Here is a 27,762-nt window from a genome sequence, read left to right as displayed (position 1 = left end):
ATTTTCACTAATTAAATGGGAAGGAAGCAAGCAGAGGCATTCGGCTGAGAGCAAAGGAGAGAGTGCATGTCAAGGGTAGGCAAATTATGAAGGCAACATTGTGCCAACACAAGTTCCACCCATTCTTGAGTGGCATACTGGACATCTGGAGTTTGCATTGCAAAGGTGCAATGGTGCAATCAAATGATGAAAGCACTGCAACCTGTAGATACTGAAGAAGGGAGGGCATAATTGCACTATCATCTCAATCAAGCAAGGGAAATTAGCATGCAGAGAAAATTTCCTTGTACAGATTCCCAGGATGGACAAAAGCCACTGCTGCATAAGTAAAGGATTATAGAAGTCCTGTCTCTTGCTGGATCAGGTTTCTACACGCACCTGCTGAATTGACTAATTTATGACCATCCTGACTAGTTAAGCAACAACTAATTGAACAGAATCTGGGGCAGTTCATTCTCATCCAAGATAACTGTGCCAAGCATCACTAATGATGAAATACTCCCCTTTATAAATATGTAAGAAAGCTGCTATTGCTGTCATTACTGCTATTAAATCCTATAGATGATCAACTTCCTGTGAGAACTCAAAGAATTTATGTTGATGTCTATATCCCTTTTAATGCTAAATTCACTTAACGTGGAAGAAGATTCAACTGTCTACATAAATTCAGTGAATTCAGTATTGAGAAAATTTATTGGTAAAAAACAGACAATAAACTAAAGAACATATTCTACTGAATCTAAGAAAGCAAATTTTGATCCACATTTAGGAATGTACCATCAAGTTCCTAAATACATCACTAGATACCTTTAAACCGCTTCATCTTTACCAGCAGAAACATAATTTCATTCATAAACCCAAGCAACAAGTTTTTTCAGCATTAATTAGATCTTTGGTTTCTAGAGCTTGCATCAATACATTTCTTAATATCTATAAAGTAGAAGAATTCTTAAGGATTTAAGTCTACACAGAAAGCTGTTCAAGTGAGGCACAAACAAAGGAAAAAGAAACCTGTATGTCTCTAAAAAGAATTGTTTTACCTCCTTGTTAGCATTTAAATTATAAATTATGCTTGAAATGTCAGTAACTATTTTGTAGTTCATGAAACATGATTATTTTGTATTTTGGAGATACAGCTCACCAAACGTATCTTTACCTTGGGATAGCTGTGTTTTATAAAAACGGTTTTTATGTGGCCCAAACTGGCCTGCATTGTCCCCCAAAGTAAGTATCATTCAGTATGAAATTATAATAAATAATGGGAAAAGAATCTCCACAGCAAGCATCTCAATTACTTACATAGATACCCAAGCACAATTTTTAATCAACCTCTATCACAGACCAGTGTTATTATCTTCACACTGCACAGGATGGGATAAGGTTAAGATAAAAATGATTTGCTTAAGTTTCTGTAACAATGATTTCAGTAAAGAAAAACATTAACTAAAAAATGTCTGGCTTAGCTGCTATAAGTGTATCTACTTCATAAAACATATATTATCTAGCTGTTTTTTAAACTATTTGAGAAGTTATGAATATGAATAATTTATCCACTTTACAGAGATTTATATAGAATTCATCTATCCCTATTTTTTAAAGTAGGAATGGAAGAATTACTACCTGGGCAAACATACTTTTCCACCTAACATGGTATATATGTCTATTCCAAAACCATTATTTTAGCATGTTGTTCCTCTAATCTACAGCAGAGTGCCAAACTTTCCAAAATGTAATGACTTACCAATGTGATCTGTAGGCATTGCAACTCTTGTTGGTTCTAAAAGATTATCAGCTAAGACAAAAGCTCCTTCTTCTAATGTATCAAGTAACATTGTTGCAGCATGAGCTTGTTCAGAAGAATTCATATCTTTCCAAGATTCTAGAGCTTCAGCCCTAAGGAGGTTGTCCACGGTGTCAACGATTGCCTGCATTCAATAGAAAAATATTAGGCTCTATTGCCTTAGGCAGCAAGAGAAAGTTCCTAATATGATCGGATGGCAATTGCAATATTTAACTGCCAATGTGATTTACAGTGATTTAAGACAAAAAAAGCTACTGCTTTGCTTTAGAACAAAGAGGATCAGCATAACATGCCTTAGAGCAAGTATGAAAAAGAACTTATTAACATACCGAAGAATGCAAAAAGGCAAATGCTCATGACTTTAATTTGGAAACTGAGGTGTCAATCCAAAGCTTCATACATGCATGAATCTGCAGGAGTTTTTCAAGTCATTGAGCACTAAAGAATGTTAGGTATTGGCCTAATTCCATAAATGTAGCCATATATGTATGAAAAGTATGACAGCCAGTGTGGTATATGGCCAAGGTGTTGGGATTGTGACTGGGTAGATCCATATTCAAGTTCAGCCTGAACCTGGAAACTTACTGGGCGATTTTGAGCCAATTGCCCTCACTCAATCCAACCTACCCCACAGGATTGCTGTCCTAAGAAAAAGTTGAGAAAAGAATGCAGTGTATAACACCTTGAGCTTCTGATGGACAAAATCAGGATATAAATCTAACAAATAAACTAACTACCCAACCGAATAAATAAACGATCACAGAATATAAAACCAAATGTGAGATAAAGGATCCAAAGTGAAAACACTGACTCAACTCTAATGATCAAATCATGGTTTAACAAACCAGAGTAGGAATCAGTATAATAACTTTCTCAGATTCTTTACAGATCTTTTTATAAAGATAATGAAGAAGTCAAGAAATTCTAGTCAACGGCTACCCGGTAGCTATGGCTATCATTTAAAATTGGCTTCAAATCTGCCTTGTTTATTGTCTATAGTCCTACTTTGCATGTAATGGGAAGTATGTTAGGGTTAGGGTTTTTTAGTTTGTTTATAAACTGCTACGGAGAGCAGAGTGAAGCAGCAGCAAATGTGGATTCCTGTGGATTAAGCCAGGATCTGAGCATCTGATGGCAGCCCTGTACATTCATGTGGCAAAATAAACAAAACAATCACACCCATCAAACAGTCAATTGAAGGCAAGCTCTTACATTAATGGATAATGTAGCCACACACTGAGTATGCTATGCATTGCTGAACCATCATGTTTATTTTGTCTCATTTACCTTGTTATATATCATTAAGCACACACATAATGTGGTTGATCAGTTTCAAAAGCGATGGAAATGAAAACAAACTGCACTACATAGACAAAACAATGTCACATCCAGAACATTGTGCTCTGTGTCTGAATGGATAGGGTAAGTAGTATGGACTATTGTCAGAAGTAAAATTAATTAGCCTAATCCATTTTAATATCCTCTTTATGTTTGAATGGTTAGCCTCCACAACGGCAGGTGGAAGATAGTTTTGAGTGACATGAGAGGAATTTCTTTCTCTTCTCTAATGGGAAACAGAAGAGTCAACTGCTCACACTGATACTATTCAACCATTAGAGAGAGTGGAATAGAAATGGGGTCTGTGGAGGCCAGATTCATTAGTCACCAAGAAATATGAATTGGAGCCTCTGATCTGAACTACAAGTGAATCCTCTGTCGAGGAGTGAGAACTTGCCTTATTTGCTGAGCATCAGCTAGATTTTGATTTGTAATTTTGAGAGATTTTGTTCATCTTATCCAAAGTAAGAAGCTCATTTGAGACCTACTAAAAAGGATCCCAGTCAGAAATTAAGTTTGTGTTCTTTGTCTATACATGCTATGTTGATTTTGTATGTGTATGTGTAGGTGTGTTTTAAGCCCTTTTGCCCAATTCTTTATTTTTAATGTCATCTGACTTGCTGTTTTTCTCCAGTGGTATGAAAATAGTCAGCACTTACACTTACTCTTGTCAGAAGGGGGTGGGGGAAGAGGCAGAATAACTCCTAAGAGCACAGCTATTATAAGCTTAAGCATTTTTGAGACCCTGTGATTTCTGAGGAGTAAAGCATGAGATTATTTTTTTCATAGAAATCAATGGGAATTATCAATGCCTTACAATTTCACAGTCACTGCAGTTACAAATACAGTCACAATTTACATTTTAACCATGAAATTTATCTTTTAAGGTGAAAGGTACTTTTTGCCTGGCTTCCCCCATTCCTCCTTTTATTTTTAATGCCTTTCCTTTGAGTCAGTCATGACTCCTGGATACTACATGGACAATTCCATGCAGTTTTCCAGGCAACATTTTTTGGAATTGGTTTACTATTGCCTTCTCCCTAAGACTGAGAGGAAGTAATTTTCACCCAGCCAATTTCTAAGGTAGGACTAGAATTCAGGTCTCCCAATTCCTAGTCCAGTGCTTTATCCACTAGACCAGATAGCTCCCAGCTTCTAATTAAGAAGGCAAAATCATAAATTGTTTAAGATGTGACTTGCTCCCCTTTCTCTCTTGTTTGACTTTGTCTTGTTGTTACTGAACAAGTTTCAATCTTCCCCAAAAGTTTTACTAACACTGAATGTAAAACAAGAAAAATAGAATTCCACTTGACCTACAAAGATGTAGCTTCTCAACAACTAAGCAATATGATGGTGGATCTACTCTAATCTAGCCATCTCTTTCGGAATATAACCATCACTATTGGCTTTAGTGATTATGAACTATTATAGCCCAATACAAGCTTTCATTTATACATAATTATAGCTAACATGTAGAAGATATGCAAGCCTAATTCCCAATATGCCCACGCATTCTGTTAATTTAAGATTTAATATCATATATCCTATCTATAATCAGAATGTACTTTCGGTTGAAGGCACTAATCTCCTTTCAAATTTAAATGCTAAAGGTACAAATAAGTCTAAAAGTGTATTTCTTCTGGCATTGGATGGGAAGACCAGCTGGGAGTGGCATTTGTATGCATACATTTCTTGTGTTCCCATTTCATCTCTATTCACATCTATACCCATAGCCATGGTTAAAGTGAATCAAGATTCACATTAATCCAGGACCTGCTTTTCTGTTATCCCCAGGATCTTGCATCAGTTTAACCTGAGTAGATCTAAACAAAGTTAGCACTGCTGGAAATGCAGTACTAATAATGTTCAGCTGCTCCTTTTGAGAGTAATGGATTTATAGATTCAGTGGAAATGGGGCAGAAAGTGAATTAATCTTGAACAGAATAATTATTCTTAAGCAATTTGGAGAGTTACAATTGTAATAACTTAGAAGTTTCATAAAAAAATACCTTTGTTCTGTTATGGACAGCTTCAATTTAAACTTGTATTATTTTTGTTAATATTAACTGGCAATTCTATAATTAAAACTGCCATGTTTTTCCACCCAAAAAGTACCATCAAATCAGAGGTATAATGTGTAGATACTGGCATGAACAAGAATGTTCATTGCTAGATATTTTAAGTTCTGAATTATTTTACAGCTCTAGAAAACAGGATGATCTTCCAGTAACAGCAGTCATTACAGAAAAAACTTGCATTTTATGGGTATTCAAGTATTAAAGTTGGCTTTTAGTATATCATTGAAATCACACAAATAGTTATCGTTTTGAATTAAAGAGTGTACTAGAAATTAAAAAAAAAAAGGAGGGGGTGTTAAGCAGAAACACAAGGTGGAATTCATATAACATTCTTGCTCCACAAGTTCTGGTGAAGCAAATGGGGATGTGAAGCGGCACCAATCTTCTGTGGATTTCGCTTGCTACAATTAAACAGTTTGTGATATGCAGAACTACATATATCAAACCATTTGGGTTCAAAGCAATGTATTGCGAGGAAACAAACATACTTCTAACTTGGATTTAGTTTAATACCCATTACCATCCTTGTACTTTTTACATAAAACATGGAGGGAAAGGAACTATTGATTATTGGCTTATTCTATTATTGGCTGACTCTCAGAAATGGAATCTGTGCAAACATAACACCCTGCACAGGTGCTGTGGAGGGATACAGTATACATGTTATTGAAAGACCGAAATACAAAGGATCATGCAGCAGGAGCAGAAATGTAGCAGCAGGGAGAAAGCAAGGTGACAGGAGAGATACCTTAAGGTAAGCCCTGCATGTCTTCTCTCGCTTTTGGAGCTTGTTAGTAAGTCAGGGAAAAAAAAAATCAGAGGTTAGACACAAAAAAGTGCAGTAGAAATGCTACTATTTAATGATTGCTGAACACTTAAGTGTAAACTTGAGAACTATTTTTGCTGATATGATAATCCAAGTGTGTTTAATTCTTCTCAATAAATGTGCTGTTTTCAGGAAGCCTAATGAAGGGAGCGGATGTTTTAATAAATTATGGGTTAATCAACTCCTTGGCATATTCAAATATTTCTAGGACCCTAATTCATATTAGGAAGGGATTGAGGTCAAAATGGTTATAGCAAAACAGGCACTTCTTCTTCACCACTTTCTTCCATCCCAATATTGTAAAGGTAAAATGAATGAAAACGCACAATGGGGCAAGTTCTCTTCTTACTCTTCGAAGTGAAACAATTTGTTGCTTGTGGAAATGCGGTACAGCTTCAACATCCACACATCTCTATAGATTTGTTACTTTCTCCCTTAAATTCCTAAACATCCCCTACTTCAGGTGCAAAACAAGCAGACATTGGGCATTTCTGAAACAAACAAATCACAAGGCAAACATGTTTTAGAATACACCTGAGAAAAGTGATCCGGTCTTTATCTACCTTGTTATAACTCCGCCCCGCAGAGTCCTTCTCATTGGGCTTCAAATCTTGCAGCTGAGCATCGAGGATGTCTACCAACTGTTCCATCAGTCTGACTGATGAACTCACATCACCAGCAAAGATCGGTCCTTTGGTGTGTTTAGCCAATTCATTGGCAAGGTTAGCAGCATTTTCTCCACTTCTGATCTGAAATGGCAATTGAAATTATCATAACAAGATCTCTCTCTCTCTCTCTCTCTCTCTCTCGACCAGGGCAAATTAACTTAAGTAACCAAAGAGAAACCAACCCACTATCTACAGATTCTTCCCATTAAGAGTTTGAGGTACCTCCTGTTTTTACTGATTGATTATACTATTTTTTGTGCTCACAAGCCAACAGGGTAGATGTTCTGGGTAGGAAGATAGTGAAGCTATTCACTAAAGTTCAGGAAACATCTTTCAAACCCTTGGCAGATATTCTAACTCCCAGACTTGACCAAAATTATAACATTTCACCCTAAGTTCTATGAAAATCACAGTATTCACTCCAAGAACTTATAAATTATATTTCTATTTGAATGTCTAAAGAAGGTCCTTTTAACTAGGATTGCATATTTCTGGTAAACACCTGAGGGTTTTGGTTAATTGTATAAATTTTTATTTTTCTGTATTTTTATTCTCTTGTAGAACCAGAATCTGAGGATTGGGGTGGAATATAAGAACTATGAAATAAATAAAATCAACAGTCCTTCAAATACACTGTCTTTCTGTGTTCTGGTGTCTAAAAGCACTCCCCAGCATCACATAAACACAGACAAGAAAGCTATCCTAACTTCAAATGAAGAAGAATGCCATGGCAGCAGCAAATAGTACCATTATTGAGAAGCTAGGTATGGTAGACTTTTGTGGGGGAAAATGCTTCATTGAACAGTCCCACAGCTATTGCCTCTTTTTTTCCCATCTGTTCTGGTATCATCATACATTACAAGATGGCTTCCCACAGCCTCTGGGACACTGCAAGTCTGAATTGCAGACCCTGAGACTTCAAGTACTACCCATCCCTAATGGAGGGCAACAGGAAAATGGCAGATTACAAGATAATAATAAGTAAGATGCATTTATCTTGATTCTTTTTCTAGGCATCTGAATAGCATTCCTTTTTGTCTCTTCAGGTGCCCATGTCATGACAATTAAACCCACAGACAGCCCAACTAAGTATGTCCTTTACACATCACCTATAAAGGCAAGAATGAGGGTGGGTAGACCTAAGGCTATCAGATCTGGTCTGCAGAAGTCCAAAGAACCATTGGATCACAACAGGAATTCAGAAAGCATAACTGTTTCGTTCCATCTAGTGGCTGGTGGCATTTTTGCACCCTAGATCTGATAACCTCAGATAGGCCCCATGGTCTATCCTGAGTGCAATGCAATTTTCATTACTCCTAGCACCTGTGATGAACTCCAAAAATTGCTCAAAATAAGCATACTATCATATTAATATATTATTCCAACTCACCTTCTGAGCCAGCTGGTTTACCCAGTGTGAAGTACAGTTGCTAAGATCAGGACCCTTAGGGTTCCATGTTCCTGTGGAAACCATGCAGAGGTATGAAGCTGTCCCTATAAAAGATACCAAAAATATGGTTATTTAGTTGTTTTTTCCCCTTTTTTCAATATCCCATATATCTTCTTAAACCTGAAAAAAATATTGGACTGTGGTTTAACTGGTGTTTATATATTAAATCCTTAAAGATTAAAAAAAGCTAGTAGAAGATGAGGTAACAAAATACAGGACAATAATAGTAAACTAAAGCTGTGCTAATAATATCAGGGTAAAACATGAGAGTTGCTGGTAAATCAACAAAGATGAATGCTTTCTGTCTTCTTCTTTGTCCTGGAATTATCCAAAGTGGAGTTTATGGGAAAGATGGTAGTAAGCAAGTTTTGAAACTGACAGGACTTCAGCTAAAGCTGACAATTTGAAACATAAGAAAAAGGGCTGTAATATAATTATGTTCCTAGGCTTCAATGACCTCTACAGCTTAAAATCTGAAGGTGCCATATCCTCCTAAGAAAGAAAGATCAAATGAAATATAGCTTGAGAGTAGTCAGCAAGAAAAAAGAGTTCATGACAAACTTTGTTAAGCATCTTATTTGATCTGATTTAAAGATGGGCTTTAAAGACTTACCACGAGTTCCTTTGGGGCAGGGACGTTCCACCATTATTCCTCTTTGAGTCTGAGGCCAACTAATCCCCCGGGCCACATCTGGTTCGCAGAATCTCTCAGGCAAAGGGAAAAAGCTTGTAACAGGAGGAATTTTGGTTGTAGAAACTGCTGGTGGTGGCTTGGGACCTCTACTATCTTCTTTTGTTCCCCCAGCCATAGTCGTGCTAACAGGAACTTTGTGTGGGGTAGTGCTTGTGGTTGATACAGTTGTTTTGTATAGTTCTGTGGATGGAGTTATTGTCTCTGCTGTGGTAGGCACTGTAAAGGGAAAAGCAATGTTATACAGGGGAAGAACAAATAAGAATAGTTGTGAAAACACTCATCTGCAAGCATTCTCTTCCTTTAAAGCAGATTCCCATATGATAAGATGAAAATGTATAATAAGTATTAAAAAATCTCCCCAAAAAGAAAACACCCAACTTCATGTCAGCCACTTTGCAACTTGAAGGAAGATAATCACTGTAACATCTTGCCACCCAGCAGACATTCTTGCTTGAGAGATTTCCAGCACACCTGATTAGATCCAAATTATGGGGGGGCGGGGGGGAGGAGACCGGAACCTTGCATGCTTGTGTTATCTCAGTGTTTCAACATCTCAGCCCTTAAACATCCCTTTCTACATCCTTTTCTAATAAAGCAAGAACTAATTCAAGCCAATGGCAACTATACTGCTTAATCATCTGTATTAAGACAACTAGTTTTCAGCAAGTTACTTCTCTTTTGACTTCTAGAATTTTATCAACTTTTCTGTAGAATTCAAGCTATTCTGGATCTATGTAAATGATGTGAATACCTGCCAACACTTGGAAATTAAAAAAAGGATATGTTATTGTTGAACAGTAAGCCAAATGTCTAGACTGGACTTGGCATTTTTGTCCACCTATCAAGTCCTTCCCAAGGACCTGGGACAGGCAATGAATAATAATAATAATAGTAATAGTAAATAATAATAATAATAATAATAATAATAATAATAATTTACATGATTAAGAGGTACACTTATTAATACTGTACTGTATGGGGTATTATATTATATGGGGAGTTTTGTACCTCTTACACATTTCAAAAATAAAGCCATGGAAGGGATGTGGCCCAGCTATATTTTCTAGATCTCAGCAACATTTCAGATATGAAAGGCAAAAAGATGGGGATGGAGGGTGCTGCCTGAAATATATCCTGATGAATTTCTGTGTCTGCTGCCAATTAAGAAAAAAATGCCTTAAACTAAGCCTGATTCAGCGTAACTCCCTAGACCCTACACCTAAATGCCCGAATATTTTTACTTCTTCATGCGGATCACCAAACATGCAACATGGAGCAGAGAAAAAAGGGAGCAAAACTCCCTCACACTAAACCCGAAATTCTCTTTCCATAAAAATAAATAAATTTAAAAATGTCTTTATTATTCTACTGAAGTTTTTTTTCAATTATGATAAGTTATAAATGACATTTATAACAACTATGATGATGTTCAAAACAACTGGGGAATAAGTGCATCTTTAAAAGCAACGTGAACACTTCAAGGCTGTTCTTCTTCCAGAGAATGACAATTCCCACAGGTGTATGTTTGAAATTACAATGACATCATGTGACCATCACTATGGCCCTTCCATAGACACCCTTAACAATTCCCCATTTTTAAAAGAAAATTACCTTCATTTATCTTGAACAAAACTTCTTGACTTATGCAGATTTATACTGTACTATACCTTCAAATTTAATTCAGTTTGGTCAAATATGGGAGAGAGGGGGGAGAACTGAAATCATTTGTTGATTCCCAGTGGCAGTCAATGGGAACACAGACATTTTGATTTCTCAGCAGCAGTAGAGATTTGGAATCTAGTTCTAGTTTATTTATTTCCTGAATCAATGTCTGTACAGAAACACTGTAGTCAGTGCAAACTCTGTACAGAAAAATTGACAGGTTTGATAGACAGGGCACAATAACAACAACAAAAGGAAACATTGTCAGTCAATTTCAAGATTATCAGGAAAACAAATTCCCAGATTAGATTTTTAAATTTAGTATACTATTTTCCATGTAGAAATAAGGGTTGAACCAAATTTCTCCAAAATGCCATCTTGCATAATTGAGTTAATCTATTTTATTAAGAGTTTGGGCTGATAATGTAGGTCTCTTTTTTTCTCAGTATTATTTACTGAGAATAATTATTCCATTTGATTCATTAAAGTAGCTTTGAATTTTCACTAACTTTTAAATGAATAATTGGAAAAATATTCTCTTTAATAACATTAACACTTCAAAAATCTAACTAATGAATTAAATAATTTGTGGTAGGAGATCTAGGATATCAGCTCAATTCAATGTAGCACAATTAGATGCAGCCCCTATATTGCTATGCCTGGAATGTACCTGCTCTGCTGTGATACGTTCAGAAAATGTTGCTATGTTAAACTATTATACAGTATTTACAAATACATTGACTTATTTTTTAATTTGATGTACTAACATGTTTATGGTTTACAGTATAAGTTATACAATAAAATAATAAACAGTATAATACTTGTAGTAAAAACAATGGAAATCAACAATTAACTAGAAAAAAATAGAAAGAGAATTTGCCACTGCCATGATTTTTTTTAAGGTTCAGAAGCTAAATCTCAAAATGATTATTTCACTAAGATAGCAAGTGGAAAACAGGAAGATGTCTGAGAAAAAGTGCTAGGCCATGTACTGTCTGCAGTGACTGATAGCAACATTTGTTAGATTGGTAATCCTGCCTTTCCATCTAGGGGGCTTACATAGGATCTCTCTCTTAATTTTATCTCCATAACATCAATCCTCTCAAGATAGATTGCTGAAAGGGAATTTGAACCCACTCTTTGTCCAAAACCTTAAACATTACAACACATTGGCTTTAAAAAAAACACTGCTTGACTTTATATTCATGTAACCAGGATCTGAATGTGTGGCTTTAAAGATAAATCAAAACAAAACAAAACTCTGCCACTAAGCTATGTTTCTTTTTTGATATACCTATGGGAGCAATGGGCCCACCAGTCCCATTTTTAAAAGATGCGATAAAATATTTTAAAATAAATAAATACATGGGAAGCTAGCATGGTGCAAAATAAAACACTATTTTCAGCAATGCCCCTGGGTCCCACATGATGACAGGCAACTGTAGCCCATTGTTTTATTCAAAACTGTGCACGCCTGCCAGAAAGACAGACAAAGCAAATATGTACTTGAATACAGACTTGAAACAGTCTTACCAGTTTGCATTCTGGTAAAAGAATGTTTTGTAACTGGCCACACTCATCATGGTAACCTTTTTGTGAGAATGCTCACAACATGCTCTCAGAATTCCAAATGTGCCAAACAGCAGGAAAAAAAAATGAGATCCCTGGTTTAGCAGGCTACCTTGATGAGAACGAGATCTCACCCTGTCCTATTACTGATTCCATTGGCTCCTCTGAATAAGATGTAAAAGGAAGATAGAGGTGAATCTTTGCTGTATTAATGAGACTCAGTGTCAACCCCCCAAATAATCTCACTCAACAGATTCATGTACAGTAGGCTGTATTCAACCAGGCATTCTGCAGTTTTGCTTTCTGCACAGATGCTTGGAAAACTTGAAAAGGGACCCATGAAACGGAAAACTTCTCTTCCTTAAATCATTATCTTCGTTCAGTGTGGGAAGAGGGGTGAACCATGGGATTTCCTACATGAAATTAAGGATATCATCTGATTTTCAGGAAAGGAGATATGATTAGATCCATCATAGCTTATAAAAAATTATCAGGATTGTAAATAACAATTTCCCGGAAAGCTACAGAAAAGAAAAAGAAACAAGCAGCCAGTCATCAAAAGATACATCCAAATTTAAAAATGGCATTTTAATCTACCATCCCAAAAGGTAGAATTAGCAAGTCCACCTGCATATCAGAGTATTAACCTGCCTCCAGCTATTGCAATTTCAAAGAATTATTAACTGGTGAAGCAACACAACTCAGAAGATTGCTTTTGTTTTTTGTTTTAATACCTGTATCTCCACTGGTGTGCTCACCACTTTTCCAAACAAAGAAGAGACAGGTCCCTGCCTGGAGGAATTTACAAACTGTGACAAGTATTCACTCCCCACGATGTCAGGCCTTCTGGAAACAACTGGATTTGACACTTTTCAGGTTTAATTTTTTTTTTCTTTGACACTTATTTCCTAAAGGCTTATGCTTTTTAAAAAAAGGATTTAAACCTCTTCTATCCTTAGGCTATAACTTCTAAAAACATATATTCTTGAATGTAAATTGAATTTAACTACAAATGCAAACAAGGAGATAGACAGACGTCTGTTTTTCAAAGAACCTGAAAAAACTGTTTCTTTCTTTCTTGTGGGGTTAGAGAAAGAAAAAGATGAGGAGCTTCTAGTTCTATGAGAATGCAGACAAGAATTTTACAAAAAAAAATATATCAGTTCTTTTTCTGCATTTCTATGATGGTCAAAACTGAAAGCATCCCACATAAGGTGCCTAGTATTACAAACATTCAGTGCCTGACAGAGACCTGACTTCATACAGACTTCTGTAAGATTAATGCATGAATGGCTTCTATTTATGCTTACGTCTTCTTACCTGTCTCCTTTACATTTTATATAGTTTTTATATAGAATAAAATGCACACATTTCTGTCGGTCTGTCGACCTACCTATTTCCCTGTTTCTAGCTGAGTACTCTCAAGAACTAACTCTTTCTGAAAATCATGGTTTTCTGATTTTCATTTTCCATCCCCAACAAAAATCTTCTGGAGTGCTGCGTTTCATTGCTAGTCTGATAGATTACCGCCTGTGCAATCTTGCTGAACTTTCTATTCAGCCTACCTGCTGAAAAAGAAAAAAGGAAAAAAGACTACTCAGACCTGTCTATCTTCTCTGTAAGCACTTGCCTGGCATCTTGTGAAATCTCTGTAATTTTCTTTTGATAACAATGCAGCCAGGCTTCCAATGCTTTCTCAATTAATGTTGTCAAAAGCATCACAAATGCTTGGGAAAGTGTCAAGAAGGCACTACTGATTCAGATCTTGGGGTGCTGTGGAAAGAATCTAGGGGAGGTTTTCCTTATTACTGATATTCTAGACACCATGTGTTTAATTAAGTCATTCTCCATGACAGAAATCTGTATCAACAATAGTGCAATTAATACTCTCACAGATCCTCTTACTTCTGACAGCTTCTATCTTATTTAAGCTACCCTTGTGCCCTACAGCTTAACATCACTAAAAGGGATCATGATGACTCTTTTCTGAGTCCAGCTAGGAGGTTAAAATCACAAGAGCATATAATTTCATTCAACACTCTATGTGCAGCTGTTCATTTGCAAAGACAGATACCATTGCCACCAGTGTGGCTATTAAAAATGAATTCTCAAAAACATCTGCTTTGTCTGAAAAATGATCTGCACAATTTTAGTATTAGTGCTACCTATGCCGTACAATCATTTAAAATTTCAGAACAAAAGCTAAGTGCTAAGAATGATAAATGGCACGGTGGAAAAGTCAAATTCAGATTTTTGTTTACATGCACAATCTGAATAGAGGAGATCTACACTTCCTTCCCTAAAGGTGGCACCACAAGCATCCAAACAGAGTTGGCAAAACAGAAATTAAGAAAGGTTTGCAGGAGAATATGTATTTGGCAGAAAATAACAATTAGCAATACCCACATTTTAAGGTAACAATCAGTTCAGCAAATCTGAGTGCAACAGACACCCATTCTAGTTAAAAGAGTTTTTTCCTCCACATTTGGGATAACTGCACAGAAATTTTGTAATTGTTTCTATGATACTCAGCTGCTTTAAACCTATGTAGTATGTTGGAAAAAACATACCAAACCCATTTTGATTATAAGATTCCCATCTGCATTCTGAAATGAATGTTGTTGGCAGTTAGTAATTGTACAGAACAGTTCTGCTATTTAAGGAGGAAGAGAGATAAAAGTTTCTCATGTTGAAAAAAAGAGTAACTACAGCAATTCATGCAAATAGGTTGGTGGAATATATTGCATCTTCTTAAGACTGCTGATACGGTCTAAATGTTCTGCCATTTGTCTGGCTATACACTCTGGTTCCATGCCTCTGACAGTACTAGAAAGCAGTCAAATGCATGAATATCAACAAGAGACTGATCCAGAGAGTAATTAAGAAAAAAAGGCCTCAGAGCAAAGGGGATAAACCTAAACATACTTAGAACAGAAATAAGCCCTATAAGACTGCGGGACTTCATTCATAGAAAACATGACAAGATAGTGCTAATCCTTTTTTTAATCTTGGATTTTGAAATACTGACAAGCATATAAAATAGCTGCCTGTAAAGCCAGAAAATGGTTTTCCTATTATGTAACAGAAATATAACAGTAAAATTTTTAATGTATTCCGCTGAATAAAAAAAACATCAAATACAACTGTTTAATGGATTCTTCAGTTTTAGATGCAAAGGAAATGAGACTTTCTCAATTTGTTACTTTTTTAAAGAGGTGTTCAAATGCAGCATAGGTCAGCATATCAAAGCAAAGTAACAGTAAAAGTACTGAACAGTAATAGCATTTATAACAGTAGTAGCAGTAATATCTACTACTGCTCAGCTACTACCACTGCCACTCTGGAAATTAGAAGACCCAGGTTCAGATTCCTTTTCTTTCATTTACTTCATTGGATAGCTTTAGATCAACTTAACCTACTTCACAAGATTGAGCTATTAAGGTAAAATGGGAGAAGGGGACAATACCACATATGTCAATGCAAGCTATTGGAGGAAATGTGAAAAAGAAATGTAATAAAATAAATTAAAACTAACTCCCTCCCCATTTAGTTTAGGGGTGTGTCTTATTGCCTGGGTCAAGGGCTGCACTAGTGGTATGTGAGGGCCGAACTTCAACAGTGTGTCATGACTTAGAAATGCCTTAGACCCTAAAAAAAAATTAGCTTGGCAACAACCCCTCATATTCCATGAAGTTAATTTTGCATGGGGCCTGGAAGAGAGATTAAGCTGTGGTTTTAATGCTGCAGGAATGAAAACTAAGCATTTTATGGAACCAGTCTATAAATAATTCTGGCACTGCTACAGATACTGCAGTATAATATAGAGGAGTAATATGAGGAATATCTATTCTTGTACCTTAGGGGGAAAAATTGACATGGATGAGGTTAAGTATGATATTTAGCTATAGGGGGCTAAGGTAGAGTGAGATAAATAATTCTGTTTAGTAAAAAGAGGGAAAATATAGTATTTGAACCATTTGGAAGCTATGGTACAGACAGGTACTGACAGGCTACAAGATGAAAGACAGGGCTTGTTGAGTCTGTGAACATATCATTACTGCACACATCACAAGTAAAGTGGCAGGCTGTTGAATTCTCCATAATGGTCCCAAATTAGACTTTCCAGAAGACTAGGCCATGACTTCTGCTGTGGAGACTCTGACCCTGCGACATCATTAAGAGTCTGATCTTAGGGCAATTTCCTTTCTAAAAGCAGAAAAGTGCAGAAACACTAGCTTATATCTGCTTTAACCCTGAGCAGTATGCATACTCTAATCATTATTTCTTAAAAAAAATGTTTTAACTGATTTTCTTTGTCCCTGAATGTTCATTTCTGAAAAGAAAACTGATGTCAAAGAACGAGATACATTTATTTACTTCATTGGATCAGACCCAGATTTAATCCTATTCAGAGCAGACTCACTAAAATCAATTTGTCCTACTAACTTTAATGGATTTAATGAAAGTAATACTAATTTTGGGTCCAATCCAGTATTTTTTTAATAAATCTCCTGCAACACTTTCAAGATCATTTGGATTGAGTAGATTAATTAACTATCTATATACTTCATGCTTTTAAAAAAAACGATAAATCGTGATTTTTCTAGGCTTCCCCACATCAAATGGCTGCTGCTTATTTATTGTGAACACGCAAAAGACTATTCCTACATACAGGACAATGAGATAAAGCATGGGATTATACAAACCCTTCACTTGAAAAATATGCTTGAATGGGTATAACACTGTTGTTATTTTATTATATGCATCACTTTTAGAAATTCTAGATTACAGTAAACCCTCATCCCTTGGTTTAGCAGATTTTGGATTTAAGACATAAAATCTGTTGGATCCAAGTTTGTCCAAATTTGTCAAAGGCATGGATGCTGCTCCAATCACTGGACAAAGTCTACTGTTCGATGAATAAGTCCAGATAATTTTTGCTGCTTTGTCTCAAAATGTGTGTTCATTGTTTTCAGCAAACTAGGTTCTTCTGTATGAGTGTGTTTTGGGGCTCAAAAAATATCAAGTTTAATGTTAGTCAATTGAACAGATGATTTATTATAATTCATTTAAGAAATCAGCATGAGAAGTACTCTAAATAAAATGCTTTAAATGTGTACTGGTAAAGTAGAAAATATTCTACTTTCCTTTTAATTTAATAGTTTTTCGTCTCTGCCTTAAAAAAGCTTCACAGAGTAGCCTTTAAACTTTCTCCTATATGTTTCAATAGAATAGTGATAGATTACTTTTCAAATTCTTAGAACAACTTCTATCAAAATTAAGCTAAAGGCTATACTAATTACTGTCCCCTTTCTTTCCAGCCAATGACATTGATCTTACTACACAGGATGAGCTGTTACCTATTCAGAAATGAAGATACACACTATCCATAGTAGCATTTTCACATGTATATAGTACTTTTACATCTTTAGTATATAGCCACATCTTACTTTATAGTACTTCTGACATACAGTTTTTTTACCTTTATACCATGCAACCAGTTCTATATAACTGGTGATAAAAGTCAAAGTCCATTAACAGATAAAGAGGAATGGCTAAAAATAATATACAAAGCAAAACAAAAACAACCCCCCCAGCAAAGTCCATAAATGTCTCTCTGTGCATAACGTATATTTTAAACTGAGTGGATTTCAGCAGCCTGTAACAAAATATTTTTCCTGCATTCCCTTGCCATTTTTTAAAAAAATCTAATACAACATTCTCAGTACAGTATTTAATATCTATATGTGAACCACAGTACACTGGAGACATTTCTTCAGTGATGAAACTTCCTAAATGTCTGTTCTCTGGCAGTTTATATAATGGTACTATCTTTTAGATTCCTATACATATTCTGTTCTGCATTTGCCACATAATTGGAAATCTGAGTACGCAGTAACTTGCTACAAAAATATTAAATAACATTCCTAGGAGCTCAAAATGGAAACTGAAATGAAAAGCTTCATAACATCCATGCCAAAAAAAAAAACCCAGTCTCCTCAAGATGATTATCATTCATGTATTGTTCTAGTGCTAGCACAAAATAATTAACATGGTTTCTATATATTTCATCCTTAATGAGAGAAAAACACCAACACTAACATATTTTTCAGTACAAATAGATGGGGTATCAGGAATAGATTATTTAGTACTGAGGTAAAGCTTGTCCTTATTTTGCTATGGCGTAGGTAAAATTTAAATAAAAATTCTTTTGTTTGGTTTGTTTTTAACACCCACTGCTAATTCCAAATACACCAGACCCTCATTTCATTAAGCAGATACTTTAAATAGTTAAAAGGGACTTCCTACCTTGGGCAGGATCAGGTGGACCAAACTCGAGAGAATATCGTAGGATGAAATTGTTGTTCCACACATACAGTTGATTGTCTCTTGGATTGTAATCCACAGCAGCAATATAATGATACATGTTGGGAAAAGGAATGTCTACATATTCTCCTCTGTTTAACCTGGTGTTGTAAATATAATCAATTGAGTTTTTACCAGTTTCGCTTTCATTGTCTTGGTAAACTGATCGCACAACATAAAGCACCCCGCATATCATGAAAGCATTAGAGGCTGCCCGTTTGTCATACGTTGTTTCCCATGTTGCTTCAAAACGCAGAGTATATGGATTGAGTTGGCTAATAACTATCATTCCATTGTTTTGTTCTGTAGCATAAATTACCCACAAGCCATTTTCATCCACTGCCAGATCAATATCAGTCTTTCCCCCCCATCTGTAAGGGGATGTGTCATGGTAGTTGGCAGAATTTATAATAGCCTCTCCACTCTTAATTCTAGTCCTTAAGTCAAATTTCACAATGTTTCTGGTTCTTTCCTTATTAAAAAAGACCGCACCATCATACACCACAAATCCAGTACCATCCACTCGATTTGGAAGCTTATATGTTGTTTGTTGGCGTCCATTTTGGAAGTCCTCTAAAGATGCATATTCTATCAAAGTATCAGTGCGGTATGGAGTCCATGGCATGAAGTATATTTTATCTGCAGCCTGAAGAGGATCTTTGCACCAAGCGCCTGCCTTTTGTTCAGCTTCATATAAATTTGGGGAATCCACCACAGCTTTCAACGTCCCAGGGCAAACAAAAACTGGCAGTCACAGAGAGAAGCAAGACAAGATGGATTAAAAAATAAATAAAATTCACAGAATCAATAAACTCTATGCAAATACTCTGTCTCTGTATGACTTTAAAGAAAAAATAGATCCTTTCACTGATAACAATGCCTTATAGTTCATATGTAATTAATGCATGTATTACCCTTTGTCATCATGGTTCTTAAAGTTACAGTATGTGCAGTCTTTTCTCTAACAACAAACCAAGGTTCTATGGCATATTACTAAATCTGGAAAAATAGAACTACCCTTGCATAACAGCATTTATTCTCCAGACCTTTTAACTGATGTGCAGCAGTTCAATTGATTGGCAGTTTTCTTAAATTTTCAAGAAACCCTCAGACTGAAAATAAAGCTGCTTTGACATACAAGGGGGAAAAATTAAAATTAAAACATCATATCCATAGACCTTCATCAAGAGCAACAAAAATAAAGAGCAACCAAAGCAATGGATGGAATGGACCAGGAACCCTGTAATTATGGCATGCTATGGATAGGGTTCTGGAAGCCAAGCAAGATGACATTTTTATTAACAAGTAGTAGTCATGGGTGAGAGAAAGACAGGGAAAGAGAAAGAAAGGGAGGAAGAAAGCAAGGGGAGTCTTCGTCCCAGAGCAGGTGCATCAGACACTAAATCCCACCACCTGCTTTTAAATAGCCGAGTCAGTTTAGCAGCCAAGTCGGTTTATTGCAAAATTGCAAAATCAACTTCTTTAGGAGGGATACTTATGAGATCCTGCTGATCATTATAATCTCAAGAGTGTTGTGGGGAGGGGGAAGGGGAAGAGGTTAACATCCATAAGGCACATAACAAGGAGCTGAGGGGTTTGGACTATATACGTTATTTACCTTTTTGCTCCACTTCTATTTCAAGCATCGGAAGAAAAATGAAAAAAAAAGTGCAAGGAAAAAAAAAAGAAGATTAACACAAATTGACTATTAGGCGAAGATTAAATTAGTTAACAGATGTTAAACACAGGGAGAATAAGAACTGCACAACATTGGATAGAGAGAAACAGACAACAGGAAAGCCTAGCTGGAGAAAGATTCTACAGTTACATAAGTGAACATGGATCAATCATTTTAGTAGGTTAAAGAGGCAGTACAGAAAATGCTGGGATGTAGTTTCACTTAGTCAACCTGAATAAATAATGAAAGACTTGACTAATGCATGATATACATAGCCTTCTGTTACCCAAGCAACCTTAACCAGTCCATGTAAAAAGGCTTTCTATTAATATGCTATGATCATATGTATGTGTTTTATATAATTACATATTGTATTTTAGAATAAGGAACCCTTTCTGGTTAAAGGAAAGGCTACATGGATTTGCACAGGTGGGGGCCCAATCCTATTTTTCTTCAGTGATAGAAGTATCACTGAAATTGGAGGAGGTACTAGTAAAATAAGATTAGCCTTCACATTTTAAATATTTAATGCTGGCTAGCCTCTTGCAAAGCTTGTTTGACACTGCAAAACCCAAATCTTGAACCAGAAGTAAAGCCAATATATTTGGGCATTGTAAGAGTTTTCAACTGGTCTGCTTTTTATGTAAATCACCAGTTCATACTGAGTTTCATTTCCCACTTTTCCAAATACAAATCTGTTTCTTTAGTTAAAAAAAAAAAAGACACAATTGCCTGTGGTCTTTAGATTCATTGGACCTTTCAGTTAAGGAGGAACTGGACAAAAATTCCAAATTAAATTGGGCATGCATAATTATAATATAGAAGAATATTTCTTAAGGATACAGACAGTGGATTGAGCTATGGAATAGAGCTGAATAAACCACAATTGGTTGGCATTATACAGCACCCTAAACCAAAAGCAAACAAACCATGTAACAGCTTAGCAAGATGTATACATCCACTCAATATATCATTAGTCTCAGAAGTCTATGCTTTTACAGAATCAATGAATTTATAGGAGCTTTGACTTTTAAATCAAAGATTTCCCAATTCTAGAATTTTCTGAAAAGAAAAGACCTACAAAATTGAATGAGGCCACTTATTTTGGCTATGAATTTTTGTACAGCAGATCATTCCAGCCTGTAAGACATGTAGCTACTGATCGTATCTGAAAGCCTATTCAAAAATGACAGTAGAGTCCAGCAGTTCAGCCTAAAATAATACAAGTGAAGAACCAAGGGTGCATACAAAGCAGATAATTCGAGCATCTAATTGTGCATTGTGCAAAACAAGTTTTCATTTTACAAATATTGAAAGTGAAGTTGAACCATACAAAGGTAGAGATATAGTCTTTCATGCTCATGAGTTATAATTCAGAACTATGGACTTTCCTTACTTTGCTTTAAAATACAGCTGTCTTCTCCAAGATCTCATAGGCTTGTTCAGTTTTAGACAAGTCTTTAGGCAGGTTGATCTTTCCCACTCTGCCAAGTGGGAGATAAGATTACTGATTATCGATCAAATAGAACTCTCTCTTTTTGGCTGTTACCAATTACAGAAAACAATCTTCAGAGAGATAACCAATGTCTTTTTCTCATTCAGAAAATCCTGGCTATATAGCTCAAGATAGAATATATCTCAGGGGCAGGGGAGGGGTGGCCATAAATTTGATAAATAAATAAATAAATATAATATAATTTTGCTCCATTAGATCAAAGTGAGTAGGTGTGTTCATCTTGACAAACCCCACAAGTAAGAGTGGAACTCATAATCCCCCCCACCAAACCGCTTTCCCCTTTCATTGTGATGAAAGAGGGAAGTTGATACCTTCTTCTTCAAATTAGCTATATTGCTGGTTGAAAGCACTAGGGTTAAAGGAACAGAGGTTCAAAAAGAGGACAGGGGAGAAAAAAAGATCTTTTGATTTGGAGAATGGATAGATTACTACCAGCTATTCTATAGCCAAGAAATATGATACTATGAAAATCTCTCTACCCCCACCCCACATATATATGCACAATCACAAATCCAATAATAGATACCTGTGCAGATGACTTTTAGGTACTAAAAGTGGAATACACTCACTATTTTGACTCCATCAGATCCTACAACTCTTAGTTCACCTCATCATTCCATTTGCTACAGTGGTTTAATGTAGATTATACAACTTACCCTGGTTTCATTTCCCACTGCTTAGAAACGGGAATGTTGAGATATTGATTTTAGAAGTAATAAATGTTTCCACTAAACCAGCAAAATGGAGACATCTTCAACAATACTTTATCCCCTTAACTACTAAAGACTCAGGGTGGTTTACATTCAAACATAAAACCAATTATTAGAAACATTTTTAAGACCAATGTTAGAAACATTTTTGGTTGAAATGTTTCTCATATACAGTATATAAAATGGCATGTATAATTGAAGAGGCAAGAAGAAGACAGAGAAAAAATAGAATTAAGAAAGGCAAGATTTTTTGTTGAGCAGAAAAAGTCATCAATAATCCCGGGGGAAAAATAAAATAAAAGGCAAGGTCCACATTAACATCTGGCCAATTTTGTCTTTCATAACTTCGATTTCTTCTTACTGAGAAAATATGGAATTGTTCCTGGAGTTCAAAAATATGTTTAAATAATGTTTATGCATTATCCCATGTAACTATTATGCAATTATCTGTTTCTCTGTCCCTCCCCTTATAAGCAAAGTAATACATTTGCATGATCTCATCTTGGCACTTTATGCTGTTGAATAGGACTCTGGAGAGACAGAATGACTTTTCAGGCCTGAATTAAATCCTCTGTCTAAAAGGAAGAAGTATAACACTCTAGAAGGAAGAAGTAAAGCAGAATATTCAATAACAAGAAACACAAATCAGACTTATATTTACATTTAGGCAACTTAAGATATTCTGCATCAAATTATCCCAAATCAGGACAAAGAGTAATCATCAGAATACTGTATGTACCAAATTACTGTTTATTATCCTGTTTCTTTATGAATGAAACAATCCAGTTGTCTATTACTATTTATCCAAGGCAGGAATATATGAAGGACCTTCAGTTAACACAGACAATACAACTATGTTCTGACCAAGAGAATTCCATAAAGCTCCCTCCCCTGTTGATTTTTTCCATTTGTTTAAATAAATAATACTGATTTGTGTCCACATACACTTGCATGCATAGTTCTTTCCCTATTGAAACTAATGGGGAAATCTACGTATTTATCAGAATACATGCAAGACTTGGAGTGAAATGTATAAGCAACTTGCTGCAAAATAAATGCTAGCTATAAAATTGCTTTATTTACTTTTTCTTTGCTTGAAAATCATTTACCTTGAAAAATGCTGGTCTTGGCATTCTTAATGCAGCATGCCTCAATGCCAAGGAAATTTATTACATATTTCATACCAAATTTATTTTAAACATGTTGGCATTATCCAAAAAAACATTTCCATGACAGTAATTATTTGGAACCATCACATTTCTCTTTAATAATACCATCATCTAACACATGAATCTTATGCATTGTATTCAATCATTAACTGTAAAATGCATAGTTAAATTACTTCTATTAATTCTAATGATACTCAGATGCAGCTTTACCTGGACAGTGTCCATTTTTACTAGATTTGAACAATCTAAATCAATTTAATATCCCAGGGAATAGAATATACTCAAGTAAATAGAACAAAAAATTAAAAAGAGGTTTGCAATTCATCACTTCCTGATGTTTCTGGATGTGAGCATATTCCACATAAAAGAAACAACATTGTACCTGCTCAGAATAGTAGAACAATGGCATGAAGACAACATATATTAGTGTCATGTACACAGTGGGCACACTGAGTACAGCTATACATTTTTGAGGACAGCCTGGTAAAGTAATAAAACTGCAAGGTCCAACAGTATAGCTAGAAAATAAAATACCTCTGAGTATTTCCACAGAATTCCTGGGTCCAAGCAAAGCTTAAAATAAAACATCACACACAGATGAAGTGGTGTATCTGATGTGCTTATTAATCCTAAAAGGACTGACTTAGGTTATTTGGAGTATCAACATATATTGCACAATTCAGAGAAATGTCAAGTGGCTGCTCTCCATTCCTCTGTAATTTAATCAATAACACTCTTATTCAAGGATGAGGCAATGCATTTTAGGCTTATTCTAGAATTCTGATTTTAACAGCATTTCATCTGAAGGGATTTCTCTTGGAAATGTGGATTTTTGGGGGGTGGGGAAGATGAATTGTTGGCAGGAGAAAGTATTTTTGAAAACAAAAGAAGAAAATTCTCGTTAAATATATATATATTTAGATGGCTGTTTAAAATTGGGAAGCAGAACAAAACACGTACTATATATCCCTGATCACATGAAGATAGCAACAAACTACAGAAGAGGTTTTTATCCTATTTGTAATATATAGTCTCCAAATAATTTACCACATAAACTGATGAATAAATGGAGTTTATTTAATGAATAGATGAATGAATAGATTGTGTTAAACTGAGACAACATATTGACATCTGAACAATAACAGAAGTGTATGAACCTTGGAACGTATTATTCCCACACTAAACATCTGCCTTGACACAGGGCCTTCTATTCCTCTATGGGGTTAAAATAATTTTGCCAGTACTTTAATTTTGAGTAGTGATTTTTAAAATAAGGGTCATAAATGAGTGCTGTGCAATGTGCTATACTGCTGTTCTGTGAAGGAAATACCAAACTGAGCAGAGGAAACTAAGAGCAAATGCAGTTGTGGCAGTATATAGACTTAGAACATATATGTCTCTAAGGAGGTCCTCTTTGCTTTATCCCATTATCTAGGAATAAACTCCATTGTATTCAAGTACTGTATTGGTTTATTGTTACACATTTGATGAACTTTTCAGAAAATACTCTATGCCAGGTTTTTCAAAATCTGTTCCATGGAACCCTAGGGTCTTCTGAGAACTTTATGGGGTTCCATCAGAAACTAAGGGGGGAAAAGAAGTTCACTGGAATTCAACCCATTTTCTATCACTACAGCTTTGTCTCTTGATCATGGGTTTCATCATCATCATCATCATCATCATCGATTAGCAGGTTCCATAGCCTAAATAGGTTTTAAAGCCCCTGCTCTACTCCACGTATGTCACAAAACTGTTAACAACTGGAAATCTGAGTTAGCAGGGCCAATGGCTGCCAGGGATAATTCTTCTCCTCTTTCTTCTATATGTAATAATATGTGCCTAGAAAAAAGGCTCCAAAAAATGAAGTAAAGAAATAATTAAAAGTGCCATGGCTTCCTAAAGTTCTGCATTTCGGGGGGAGAGGGGTATCGAACGGTGCTTCCAATTGAATGCAGCCCAGAAACTATATGGTTGGTTACTGTTTTTTCTCATGTATTCCAGTGTAACCATTTATTAACCCTGATGTTTTCATAACTTGGTTCATTCTTAAACAACTTTGGCTCTTGGATTCCTGATCATTTAGCCTTTTCAGCAATGATTTTGTTAAATGGCACTATAAGGAAGGAGTCCCAAATCTACTCATCTCTCTTGGATCTCTTAGCTGTGACAGAAAATGAAATGTTGTATGTGCGAAATGATAGAGTACAATCTTAGCATGGAACAGTCATTCATCAATGGCCAAGTGGGGTCAACAATAAAAAAGTAAGAAACTGCAGTCATCCCTCCATGCTTTTAATAAAAAAATAATTGACAGTGCTTTACATCATAGCTGTATTGCTAGTAAATTAGTTCAGAAGGCAACGTGCACTGCCTGATAAGGATCATTTCCTCTGTCCATGGCCTTGAACCTGAAACATACTATGGATTATAAGTGTATTAGCTATGTGACACCATGCAGTACAGTGCTTTAGTGCAAATAAACAGGGTGCACAATGTTATGTGCAATAGGCACAGTTTCATGACAACAATAACATGAGTTTTGGATATCCCAGATACTGGTGGTTCTTGTGAATGATCTCTGCAAAGCTTCAACACCTTCAAAATGTATACAAAAAAGTTTACAATACCATTGCAAACAGAATGTAAAAAGCAGAAAAAGAAGAATCTGGGCATTGCAGAAAGAAGAAAGCTAAAATTTAAAAGTAGGTTGGTATGGAAAAGAACGGAGATTCAAAAAAGCAAATAAAGCTCATAGGAACATTTTGAATATGTATCAGAAATATGGATACGTTCATATGACAGATATGTACCTTATTTTGGCATCGCTGCATATATAGTATGTATATGCATGAATATAGTAAGATGTCTTTTGTAATGGCACAGTAATAGTATAGGTAAAGAAAGGCCATATTACTCATAGCTTTAACTCTTGCTTGAATAATTTTCTCCACCCACTATAAATAGCAGGCAAGACAGTAAGGCAGTATAACTACAGTCACTCTGGGGACAGAGAGGGGGTTTTGAATTAGAGATTTCCATACATTCAATAGGAAGAAAGATCCTACTGGCTGCAGCATAAAGGGCAGTGATACCAAAATCAAGGTACTCAACATGAGCAGCCCTGTTAATATTTTGGCTTCAATTAAGAATTATTAACATTAAAATCGCTGTATAGGCCTCGTTATTTTTTAAATCTGCAAGTTGAAATAAGCTGGTGCTTGATCAGTCACGAGAAAGGCTGCAGTTCTGAACCTGGTTATGTATCAGTTATATAACTAATTTCATTTCAGCATATGCTGCAACATATTTTTATGCTTTAAATGCAGTATAAATTACAAGGAAGCATCATCATGCTATCCTGAGATTTTAAAAAATAACATGTAATAAAAAATGTAAATATTCACCCAATACCAATTTCTAATACTTTTATTCAAAATTAAATTCTAAATTTGGTCCATCAATAAGAAAAAAAAACCTTATCCATATTAGTCCTGCATAGAAAAACTTGGAAAAATATGTAATAAATGATCACTAAACAGTATTTTGCAATGCCATATAGAGTATCCTTCAGTTAACTGCAAAAGAAATCAATTTTTTATAGACAGAAAAGAACTTGACTGGCAGGAATGCATCCACATTTGTGCCCTAAAACAGCCAAGCAAATGATCTGAAAATAACATTTACATATATTTAAAAACTGCTTCCTGCTACAGGAAATGATCCCAAGAAATATAAGAACGTTGGCATTTAAATGGTGTCATAGCCTCTTTCTGGTAATTTAAAATAATAATTTCAAGGTAAAGGGGACATTATGAAATTATTTTTTCTTAATAGGGAAAATGCATTACTCCCAATGTGCCACAAGAAAAAATGTTATAATGAGCCACCAATGGCAAGACAGTGGAAAACATACTCAAGTTCAGCATATGCAGTAGGTTTCAAATCTACTGATGGTACAGAAAAATAAAACCACAACAAGCATATTTTTTGCAATGATAGAATGGCAGAAATACACAGCAAGAATGAGAAAAAAAAATTATGAACTGTGTTTGGCCTTTAACTGCTTCTCAGTAAAGTTCATGGAAGAATTAAACACTAAGTATTGCCAGTGCAAATTATATTGTAGGTTTTTTAATGAAGCAATTAAGAAAAATTAGTCTTAATATGAAGTCTGGATATTATTTGACTGTTAACATGGATCATTCCTTGTTTTTAACACATGAACAGCAGTGATCCA

At 35.5% G+C, this 27,762-nt stretch overlaps 1 protein-coding gene across 12 annotated transcripts in view; it reads right to left on the bottom strand.

Annotated features, from left to right (window-relative positions):
• The window catches only part of ADGRL2 (adhesion G protein-coupled receptor L2), a 214,238-nt gene that overhangs the window by 39,767 nt on the left and 146,709 nt on the right, over window positions 1-27,762 (bottom strand). For 7 of the 12 annotated variants that reach the window (XM_063298183.1, XM_063298181.1, XM_063298177.1 and 4 more), the window contains exons 5-10: window positions 18,396-19,196; window positions 8,775-9,071; window positions 8,102-8,205; window positions 6,607-6,792; window positions 5,966-6,004; window positions 1,742-1,925 (exon numbers count right to left, since the gene is read on the bottom strand). In XM_063298183.1, coding sequence (XP_063154253.1) covers window positions 1,742-1,925; window positions 5,966-6,004; window positions 6,607-6,792; window positions 8,102-8,205; window positions 8,775-9,071; window positions 18,396-19,196 — 1,611 coding nt within the window. Of the gene's footprint in view, window positions 1-1,741; window positions 1,926-5,965; window positions 6,005-6,606; window positions 6,793-8,101; window positions 8,206-8,774; window positions 9,072-18,395; window positions 19,197-20,070; window positions 20,372-27,762 lie in introns of those variants that run through there. The other 5 variants (XM_063298182.1, XM_063298175.1, XM_063298173.1 and 2 more) reach the window with 3 other exon arrangements.

This window comes from Candoia aspera, chromosome 3, assembly GCF_035149785.1.
Source record: "Candoia aspera isolate rCanAsp1 chromosome 3, rCanAsp1.hap2, whole genome shotgun sequence".
In the NCBI taxonomy this organism is placed as follows: Eukaryota; Metazoa; Chordata; class Lepidosauria; order Squamata; family Boidae; genus Candoia; species Candoia aspera.
Note: the sequence above shows the minus strand (reverse complement) of the source record. Positions and strands in the feature narration are given on the sequence as shown.